This window comes from Mirounga angustirostris, unplaced genomic scaffold (assembly GCF_029215605.1).
Source record: "Mirounga angustirostris isolate CCGP_5_RB_7025 unplaced genomic scaffold, mMirAng1.0.hap1 SCAF_10, whole genome shotgun sequence".
Lineage (NCBI taxonomy): Eukaryota > Metazoa > Chordata > Mammalia > Carnivora > Phocidae > Mirounga > Mirounga angustirostris.
Window position 1 is genome coordinate 73,900,132 of NW_026991718.1, and position 10,788 is coordinate 73,910,919.

General features: G+C 58.7%; 1 protein-coding gene across 1 annotated transcript; it reads left to right on the forward strand.

The window, feature by feature from the left end:
• Positions 1-2,919: 2,919 nt before the first annotated feature.
• On the forward strand, positions 2,920-7,873 carry SIX2 (SIX homeobox 2). The gene is made up of 2 exons (XM_045883784.3): positions 2,920-4,482; positions 6,674-7,873. The coding sequence occupies exons 1-2, from the start codon at positions 3,923-3,925 to the stop codon at positions 6,996-6,998; spliced, it is 885 nt and encodes a 294-aa protein (XP_045739740.1). The 5' UTR covers positions 2,920-3,922; the 3' UTR covers positions 6,999-7,873.
• The last annotated feature ends 2,915 nt before the right edge of the window (positions 7,874-10,788 follow it).

The following is a 10,788-nucleotide window of genomic DNA, read 5'->3' on the forward strand; positions in this document are numbered from 1 at the left end:
CCATAGTCTTATGCCCAGGGGATTTCTGCAGCCTTCAAAGCCTGGAAAAAATAAAGATTAAAAAAAAGGGGGGGTGGTTCTAGTCTTCTGCTTTGGCACCGAGCCCCCCCCCACCCTCGCCCCCTCCTCTGCTGGTGTTAGAAATAGCCTGTAAGCAGCCCCTCCTTAGATCGTCCCCTTCTTTCCCAAATGGCCTCAACCCAAAGTCAGGGAAGCCCTTGGGGGGCTGGCAAGGCTACTTTCTCCCTTCCCCAAAAGTTCTGCTAGTGGGCAATGTGCTAGCGCTGGGCTGGGCAAGAGGTGCCATCTGTGGGGCCCTGGGGCCTTGCTCTGGGGAGCTCCCTGCCCAGCTCCAGACACAAAGGCCCCAGGCTGCCCCTGACCAAGAGTCAGGGGCAAAGGCATTCTGTCAGTGTGGGCTCATTGTAACACACCCATCCACCTGTGCTGCAGCCTTCCAGAAAGCGTGATCCCAGGGGATTTTCAGCACACCTTAGAGGGGAAAGGAGACATTTTAGTGAATCCCAAATTTCCACCAATCTACAAAAGTTTTCCCCTTCCCAGCCATGGAGCCTCTCCTATGTAAGCACACTTACTGAAATGGCAAGTGCAGGTCTCCCCAGTATGTCTTAGGGAAGGAAGGAATGTGGGATGGGGTAGATTGGGGTGGGTTAGAACCAAGGCTTCTCCAGCAGCTGCCTCGAGCACCGCAACCTGGGGCTGAGATCGCCTTAAAGTCATGCTGGCATTTATCAAATCCTCACCCAGATACCTCCCATGTGCTCTGTCCTGTGGCAAAGACTGCCAAGAAAGGGGCTAGGCAGGGAGGGGGCTTCAGACTGTGAAGAGCCTAGCTGAGCTTGTAACCTTTTTAGGGCAGGCACTCAGCTGTCCCGGCTAACAAGAGGTTCTAGCCCAGACCTGCTAGAGCCAGTTTCCTACAAATATGGGAGGAAGGGGAGAGCTGGTCGCATATGCTCATACACCCATACATTGGGTAATGGTGTTCCACGTTTTCTGTGCTTACTCTGTGATGACTTTTCACATGGCACACATGATATTATCCAGGTCCACGGCTGTTCTCTTGGCATGGGTGACTCTTGGGCTTGGCAGCCGGGGTCCCCAAAAAGGGCAAAGCTGGAAAGAACAGTGAGTCTGAAGTCCCCGAAAATGTGCCTTAGCTGAACAGGGCCGGGCCCAAATCTGGGGGAAGTTCAATCTTGAAGCTCCAAGAGTTCAGGGAGGGGTATATTCATGGTGGAAACTGTGGCTGAGGTTGCAAAGGTCACCTGCCTTTTCAAGGTGAGGATTCTCAGAGCCAGCCCAGCCCAGAATCAGCAGGGACGCAAAAGATCACACAAGCCTCATCTAATAGTGGGAGAAAGTGAAGTGGAGCAGACCATAAGCTGGCCCAGTCTTACACCAGGAAGCTACTGCCCAGGCCCATTCACTGACACCAGTGAGTGGTGTCAGGGCTCCCCCACAGCCCAGCCTGACCTTGCCAAGATGTAAGATGGCTATGGTGAGAGCTGGGACCAGCCTGCTGTCATTAACCATGTGGCTAAAGATGAGGTCTTGAAAAGAGTAGGTTGCCCATTCTTGGGGGTCAGTAAGGAGACTCTGAACATTAGTGCAGCCAGGGACAAATACTTCCCCATGTCTCCCAGAGGCCTCTAAGACTGACTATTGTGTGAACCCTGGGCAGCACACAGGACTCTGGATAGAGTGGCCTGGAGGCAACAGGGTTCCTCCCAGCCAACTGACAGAGACTCTGAAGATGCCACCTGCATTTCTACGGGGAGCTGTCCCTGGCACTGGCTTGGATCCTACTTTGACAGCCCTGGTCTCAACACACACGGGGCAAGTCCAAAAGCAAGTCTTAGGGTGAGTCCCAGGGTTCCACTCTTTCATGCCCGCAACTAGAATGCTAGAGCAGGGGGAAACTTTTGGAAATCTTGCTAAGGAGATGAACACTTAGAGAAACAAACACAGACTTTTCTCATAGACACCAAGCAAAACAAAAATTTGAACCCAAGGTTCTGGACGGCCATCCAGTGCTCCTAGCACAACCTCCGGAGAAAATTAAAAAGGATGGGGGAAAAAGAAATGTGGCCTAGACACAGGTTCCACAGTTCTAAGCTGAGGGCAGAGCCCAGGCTCTGTGCTGGCTTGGGTCCTGGAACTAGAAGCAAGGTTGACTCCAGCCTCCAACAGCTCAGAGCAAAGACAGGAAACGGAAGTGGAAAGGACCAGTCCGGGAAGAAGCTAAGCCCCGGGCTTTTCAAAACCGTAGAAACAGCAGCAACAACCCTCCCCCCTCCAGATTTTCCACCTACTCTCCATGCCCTCCTCCCAGAGAACCAGCACCACGTGTTTCCAAACGCGCCCATACAAAGACACAAACAAACCAGGATCCCCTTTTTAAGACCCTTATTCCGGAGCTCAGTGATCTGGTTCCCAGGCTGGAAGTGCCCGGAGCCAAGTTCGAGCTCAGAGGCCAGAGGGCGGGATGGTTCTTGCGCCCACTCTGTCCTCCCGGACCACCCACGGGGGAAGAGCCACGGGCGTCCTAGACTCTGCCCTCGCCTCCCCGTGGGCCGACTGCCGACGCAGCAGACAGAAGTCAATTTCCCTAGGGGTCCCAAGTTAGTGCCTGGCGTTTCCCGGGCCGTGGGACCCGTGGGGTTAAGTGTGAGTCCCCGCCCGGCGAAGAGCCGAGAGTGCCGGGCTGGGGCGGTACCGACCTCGGGGCAGCCGGCCGGGTTAGAACAGAGAGGAAAGGCGGGATCCTCCACGAAGTTGTGTTCTCAGGCGTCCGCCTGCGGCCACTGCCAAATCTTCTCCACTTCTGTCTCCTACTCCCTCCCCCTTTCCCTCGAAGACCGCCCAGGTCCAGAGTTCCTAGGATGGGGGCGGGGCGCTGTCCGCAGGAAAAGCCAAATCTTTGAGAGGCGCCCAAGCACTTCCAAACTCTCCCATCCCACTGGACCGCTCCTGGGCAGAATTTACCCCAAAAACTGCAGACCCGGGAGGGCGCTGAAGACCCGGAGTGGGGGTAGGGCACCCAGGGGGGCCTCGAGAAAGCTGTTTCTTCCCCCTCGAGGTACCCTCCACCCTTCTCCCTCCTCTTCCTCCCAGCACCCCCTTAAGCAGTTCCCCGCCTTCTCCTCTCCCCTCTTTCCTCCCCACCTCGATCCTCCCCTTTTCTTCTCCGGGCGTCTCCATCCCGCCCCCCGCTCCCGTGTCCGTCCCCTCCCTTGCTCTATGGGCGTCCGCCCCGTCAATCACCACCGCCGACGGCCCCCGCCCGGTCCTCTCCGCCTCCCAGGTTCTTGGAGCGCCTCCCGCTCCCGTCTCGGGCCGCCCTCCGCTTTGCGCGGAGCCGGGCGATCTGTCAGCGGAGCCGGCCGGGGGGAGCCGCCCGACCCGCCGGGGCTCGGGTTACCAGTGACTGACAGCGTCTCCATGGCGAATAATTTGACTCCGACTATTGTCTGGCGCGGGCAGGCCCCGGGTCAGATAACCAGACCAATCAGGGCGCGGGCCGCCGCGCCTCATGCCCGCTTAGAATAATATTATTAAAAAAGCAGCGAGCGAGCTAGACGGGAGGGAGAGCGAGCAAGAAGCGAGCGAGGGAGCGGCGGGCGGGCGCGGAGCATGCGGAGCGGCGCCCCGGGCGGCCCCCGGGCTTGGACGAGGGCGCAGGCGAGGCGCGCAGGCGGCGGGGGCGCGGAGGAGCGCGGCAGCCGCGGCGGGCGCGGGGACGGACCGCAGTGACTCGGGGTTCGCCGGGAGACCGCGCGGGGCCGGGGGGGCCGCCCCGCCCGCCTCTCGGCCCGGACGGCCCGGCGGGGAGGCGCCCATGCCGGACGGCGCAGCGCGGTGAGGGCGCGCGCGGGCGGGCGGGGACGCAGCCGGCACCATGTCCATGCTGCCCACCTTCGGCTTCACGCAGGAGCAAGTGGCGTGCGTGTGCGAGGTGCTGCAGCAGGGCGGCAACATCGAGCGGCTGGGCCGCTTCCTGTGGTCGCTGCCCGCCTGCGAGCACCTCCACAAGAATGAAAGCGTGCTCAAGGCCAAGGCGGTGGTGGCCTTCCACCGCGGCAACTTCCGCGAGCTCTACAAGATCCTGGAGAGCCACCAGTTCTCGCCGCACAACCACGCCAAGCTGCAGCAGCTGTGGCTCAAGGCGCACTACATCGAGGCGGAGAAGCTGCGCGGCCGGCCCCTGGGCGCCGTGGGCAAATACCGCGTGCGCCGCAAGTTTCCGCTGCCGCGCTCCATCTGGGACGGCGAGGAGACCAGCTACTGCTTCAAGGAGAAGAGCCGCAGCGTGCTGCGCGAGTGGTACGCGCATAACCCCTACCCCTCGCCGCGCGAGAAGCGCGAGCTGGCCGAGGCCACGGGCCTCACCACCACGCAGGTCAGCAACTGGTTCAAGAACCGGCGGCAGCGCGACCGCGCGGCTGAGGCCAAAGAAAGGTACGAGTAAGTAGAACTTCGGCGCCAGCTCCCCCGGGCTCCAGGGAGGGGGTCGCGGGGCGTGTGCACAGCCCCCAGGAGAGGCCTAGACTGGGTGCTCGGTCCCTGCCACGGCCCAGCTGCAGCCTCGTCTGACCCTGCGGGCCTTCAGGTCTTGTGGGAGGCCGAGAGGGCAGAAATTTGTCCAAAGCGGGCAAAGCGATCGGGGAAGTTGTCAATTAACTCCCTGGTCGCTGGTGAACAAAAGTGGAGAGGCAGCGAACTTTGGGGCGAAAGCAAGACAGTGGCTGGATCATATGCAAGGGGGACACAGCTGGCAGGGTCTGACAGTCTTCGTAAGGACCGAGGGGTTCGGAGGGGGACTATCAGGGCTGCAGATTTGGGGCTGCCTGTGCGAATTCACCGGCACTTCCCCGCACTTCCTGTTCGCCTTACTCAGCCCTAGGCCAAAGTGTGATTAGGGGCCAGGACTGGGATTGATACTTTCCTGGTGTGACCTGGATGTGGAAGGTCCTGGGCAAGAATATTCATTGTCTGGGTATGGAAGTAGAAAGGGAGACTTTTATCCTGCATGGGAAGGACCAAGAGGAGCAAAGCGATGGGGCGGAAGTGTCAGCTGTAGGAGAGCAAAACAGAAACACATGCCCCTTTTCCTGCCCTCTTGGACCCAGCAGTCCTTCCCTGGCCTGCCAGGCTCTTGACTCTTCTCCCCTCAGGCCCTACCGTCTTTAGTGGGGAGGCCGGTAGGTCTGGGGTAAACTGAGAGCAACAGAAGGCCTGGGAGTTGCTTGTCGTCAAGGAAACCAGGATTTCCTGAACTAGCTTAACAGTTGACCATTAGGCCCTTGTGGCTGCCAGTCTGTGGCTCCTCTGAACCCCAAATATGAAGAAGGAAATGGGAGAAAAACCGATTGTGGGAACAGAAATTCAGCCTGAGTGTAACAGCAAAACAAGACACCTGGGGTTAGTGGAATGGGGCGTGTGCAGCCCAGAGTAAATGATTAGGGTGGGGGGAGGTTGCTGAACAGTGGACCCAGATCTCTGGAAGTGGAAGGGGGAGCTTCAGGCCAACCCTGGCCTCTCAGACAATGAGGTTGGAGTATGTACAGTTGTAAGGTCTCCATTGCCAGCTATGTGGGAAGTTCCCTTCCAGGAAAACAGAAAGAAAAGGTCTTGGGAAGCCAGTGAGGAGAAAATCTACCCCAGATTCCAAATCTCTAGATCTGGTCGGGGCTGACCATCAAAGGCAGAGCAGGAGGTGGGTTCTCCCTCCTGGGGTCCCCCTCTTCCCAGCCTGGCATGCATCCAAACTCCTGAAGAACTAGGTTCTCAGGCCAGGCCCCAGGTGAGGGCTGCAGAACCCCTCAGTTTCTATATGATGGAAAAGTCTAGGCCAGGATTAGCAATCCCCTCCATGCTTCTCCCAAGGGCTGCCTTCCGAGCCCCCAGCTTCTAGCCTCCCAGCCGAAGTTTGCACTGTGCCACCAGGCAAAGGGAGTGCTACATCCTCAGGGCCTTGTCCTTAGGCCCAGCAAGGAGAGCCCTCACAAGACCTGCCAGGTTGGAGCTAGAAAGAAAGGACCCTTAGCTCCAGGAACCTGACCCCCAAAAAGAGATTTGCCTTAAGGGGAGAAAAGCAATGGGAGGTGAAGGCCCATGAGATCCCTAACTTCAAATGGGGCCCTCAGCCTAGGCTCTAGGGGCCCTCACTCTCCTGGCCCCACTGCTACTGAGCTGAGCAACCCTGGCTCGGGGAGCCAAGAATCTGAAAATCCAGGCATCTTCCCTTTCTTCCCTGTCTCCTTCCCCAACTCCACTGAGCTGCTCCGTGGGCCCCTCTCCTCTGGCAAAGAAATGTTAGAAACTCAGTGAAGGGGGGAGGGGGCCAGAACGTACAGAGAACAGGAAAGATATTCAAGAGGTTAAGAACAGAAGAGGTGGGGGGATAGAGACGGCACAGTGAAAAGAATAAGAGAGAGAAATCTTGTATTGACCGATTAAGAGAACTGGCAGAAAGCGCGAGAGCCCCAGGCCAGGCCGAGAAAATGGTAGAAACCGAAAACACCCGCAGGCAGCGCCGGGCGGCTCTGGCGCGGAGGCGAGCGGCGGCGTCTGGCTCCGGTTGACGCGGCGGCGCAGGGCGGCCTCGGTTTCCCCCGTTGACCCGGCTGCTTTGCTCCTGCATTTGCAGGGAGAACAGCGAGAACTCCAACAGCCACAACCCGCTGGCTGCGTCGCTGAATGGCAGCGGCAAGTCGGTGCTAGGCAGCTCGGAGGACGAGAAGACGCCGTCGGGGACGCCAGACCACTCGTCGTCCAGCCCCGCGCTGCTGCTCAGCCCGCCGCCGCCCCCCGGGCTGCCGTCCCTGCACAACCTGGGCCACCCTCCGGGCCCCAGCGCCGTACCCGTGCCCGTGCCGGGCGGAGGCGGCGCGGACCCTCTGCAGCACCACCACGGCCTGCAGGACTCCATCCTCAACCCCATGTCGGCCAACCTCGTGGACCTGGGCTCCTAGAGCCCCGCCTGCCTCGACGCGCTCGCCTTCCAGGCTTGGCGCTGGGGACCGGAGAGACGGTGTCGGGAGGGCGCCTTGCGCCGGCGGCTCCACCAGGTACTGAAAGACCCGCTCGCTGAGCGGGCAGAACCGCCGGCCGGGGCAGGGTGGATGGCTCTTTGGTTTGGTCTTTGTCCGCCGGGGTTTGTTTTCAACAAGTTGCTTCTGAGATCGTTTGGAACCCTGGGACCCGGCCTTGAACCCGCGAAGGGAATAAATTATACATTCTCATACTCTCTCTCCCGACCTTCTCATCCCTTCTTTCCTTTTCCCTCCCCTTCCCTTGCCTTCCTTGCTCTTTCTTCCAGATCTTTTCCTTTCCTTCTCTCTTGTCCTCTCTACCTCCCCTTCTTGCTTTCCCCGTTCCCCATCCCTCTATATTTCTGGTTTGTCACCCCTTGGTAGGTTTCTGTTTCTCTATTTCTGTTTTTCCGTTTCTCCCCTGGCCGGCCCCTTGCACTCCTGGCCCCAGGGTCTACACCCCTCAGCCTTTCTCCTCCTGCGCGGACACCTATTTGCGTCCTCCTTCCTCCCTTTCCTGGGTGGACGTGGCAGGGGGAAGAGCAGAGGAGCCAGGCCTTCTCCAGAGGCCCTGCCCGGGGTTCAGCGGGGCTGCAGGTGTCAGCTGTGCTCCTAGTAACTTCCGTGCAAGAGAAAGGACCGTGGCACGGGGCCTCTGAGCATGTCCCAGCCGCTTGCCCCTCTCTTTCTCTCGGTGAGGCCCGCCACGCTCTCTCCTCTTCCTCCTGGGACTGTGGTCACAGTGCTCCCGGCAGAGTGTGCCTCCCGAGCCACGGACTTGCCGTCTCCCTGTTACGCCCTCATGTGAATGTTCTTCGGGAAATATTTCTGCTTTTATTTTATAATAAAATTAGAAATCATAAATATATATATGGATATATACCACAAGGCCCGTGATCTGGGAGTGCAGCAGTGTCTGATTTCCCTACAGGGACTCGACACCCCGGGTGGACCGTTCTGGGCAGCGATGTCCCCAGGAGCCCCAGAAACCGGGAGCCGCCTTCCCCCATACACGTCGCTTGTATCAGCCCTAAGGTGAAGGGACTGAAAACTCTGAAACCTCCCCCCTCCCCCCAAAGCCCTCTGCTCCCTTTCCTGTGCGGGAAGCTCCCTGCAAAAGCAGGAAGGGGGTGGCCTGCTCCTCTTGGAGACTCTTCTCCCCCATCAGCGGAGCAGGGCCCTCACCCTCCTCTTTCTTCATTTCGGGGATGAGGATAAGAAAAGAGACGCTGTGTGCCGAACAAGGAAGGGACATATGTCTGGAGATGCCAAAGCTGGGGAACAAATCGGGCCACGGAGGTTTCCTTCGTGGAAAGAAGGTCGCAGTCCCTAGAACCTGGTGGGACGCCCTGGGCAAATTCGCTGGCCCCAAGGGCAGCCGCTGAGCCAGTGCAAAGCCCGGGTGGTGCGTGTGGACGTGGAGCAAAGGTCTCCAAGCTCAGAAATCGGTCATTTTGGGACGGTGATGAAAGGATGGGGGAGGAAGGGAAGTCCGAGGAGACTGGGGAGGCCCGGCCGGCGGGCGCGTGTTCTAAATGGGAGCAAGAGGGCACCAGGGCTTAGCCTGTGAGGCCAAGGGAGGGGGGCGCACCTCCGCACATCGAGCATGGTAGGTTCCTCTATAGCGGTACATTAACCTGCAGCGCCCTCTCCCTTCTGGGGGACCCAGTCCCACCTCTCCCCCACATTAAGCGACCCCTCTAAGCCTATCCTGCCAGATCCCAAGCGTGCAGGACTCCTCAAGGAGGAAGTTGTGGCTTTTGCGTCTCAGGTCCCCCGGGCTGTGGGTACCGAACATGTTCCTCCTCCGCGACCAGGACGCTTCTCGGCTCAGACATGCCACCTGGACCCCACGGGAAAGAGAGAATGAGGCGCTCTTCTGACGGCAAGATCCTAGAGTGCTCGGACACTTTCCTCTTTGGAGGCTTTCCTCTCTGATGAAATCAGCGTTCGCAGAAGACCCTTTTGCACATACTTTCGAAGTACCTTGGATTCCTTCCCGGCCGAGATTCACGCAGCCGCGCGGACAGCTGGGCAGGCTCACTTGGCTCAGGAGGCTATGCCTCCCGCCTTTCCTCTGTGCAGGCCTGAAGGTCAAGGGAATCGCCAGCAGGCTGAGACTGCTCCGCATGGGCCCGACCCTGCACCGCAAGAGGAATTCCAGCCCTGGCAGCTCGCTCCGCCTCTCTTGGAGGCTCTGCTCTAGAGGACAACCCAGGTCCCCCCAGGAGCAGATCTATGCTTACAGGGTCCCAGCTGCCTGACCTTCACTGAGTGGCGGAGTGAAGAACCAGCTATTGCCTGAGGGTCCGGAGAGGCTCAAGCGACCATAGACGCCACCTTGAGTCAGCGGAGCTGAGCCACCAGCCCCAGGCTTACTTCTGGGAAGGGAGGAAACACAGTAGACCCTGGAGCCCACATCACCCCTACCTGCCTATTTTCCACACTCCCACTCCCAGGGAAACAGGCTCTGCGAGAACTCTCACAAGGACACCAACATACACATTCATCATTCGATTCACTGGGATTGAAAGGCCGTTGTGTGCCAGGCCCTGTGGATGGCGCCAAAAACACACACCCTTTCACACAGTGGCCACGCAGGGAAACACACTGACTGTCACACACGTCCACACACACGAACAGAGAAGCAAACACACAGACTCTCAACCCATTCTTAGAGACACAAACACATGTCTTCGGGCAAAAACTAAACACTCTCTGCCCCAATATACATGAGATACTTACCCAAATGAGTCTCTCCCACACGTAAGCTCACACACACAAACACAAATACACATCATGCTTCTCCCCAGCAGCATACAAACCCACACTCACACCCGTGCCCCTACCAGCAGCCAGTCCTATTCTATCGATCTGCTGGGGCCAGGGCATGGCCATGCAGCGAAGCTTGCCTTGAAGGTCTCATTGGCTGGCCCCCAGGGAAAGAGATGGTCCTAGCCAGAGGAGGCAGACCGTCAGAGCTCCCACCTGTGGCACCTTCTTTCCGGGGCCCAGGTGGGATCGTTGGAGGTTACCGGGAGTTCTCACGGGCCAGTAGGGGGCAGGGTGGCTGTCCTGGAGCTTTATTCCGGCACAATCTCGCTACTTGTTGCAACTTCCCTCTTTCCCTCCCCCTTGGAAAGCTAACCCTGAAAATATTTACTTAAACGGGAAACTATGCAGAAGTTCTGAAAATAAACCCGAGCAGCTACTCACCCACTGCATAAACCTATAACAAGCCAGTCCTCCATTCCAAGCTCCACTAGACCCAGTGAGAGGTTGCTGCGGGCCCCACGAGAGCGTGCCAACTGGACATAACTTTTGCACAGATGCTGCCAGATGAATACAACCGCTCCCCCTAGGCGTCCACCAAACACAGTTCCTAATGGCTGCGTCACCCCTTCCCCGGTGGCAGCCAGAAGCCAAGAGTTTTGCTCTCGTGACCATAAAGGACACAGCGCTGGAAGCGCAAGTTTCCCTCCCTTTCTGTTCCCCTGACCTTGTCCGCCTTTCATTTGTTCCCAGCGAGGTTCCATACCCATGCAAACCCCGAAGGTGAAAATGAATGAAGAAGGTAGAATCCAGCCCTCCTGCACCGACCGACTCACCTGGTTGGGGGCATAAAAGCCAAGGGTGGCTGAGTGCACAGGGGAGCCAAGGGGCTCGCTGTGCCTCCTGGGCAGTCTTCTCCCCTCACTTCACGCTCGGCAGTAGACCTGGCTAGGATGTG

Excerpts from the sequence above, each read along its gene's own strand:
- SIX2 (XM_045883784.3), top strand. The coding sequence starts at position 3,923 with ATGTCCATGCTGCCCACCTTCGGCTTCACGCAGGAGCAAGTGGCGTGC. Across the intron at positions 4,483-6,673 it reads GCGGCTGAGGCCAAAGAAAG|GGAGAACAGCGAGAACTCCA; the intron begins GTACGAGTAAGT and ends CTGCATTTGCAG.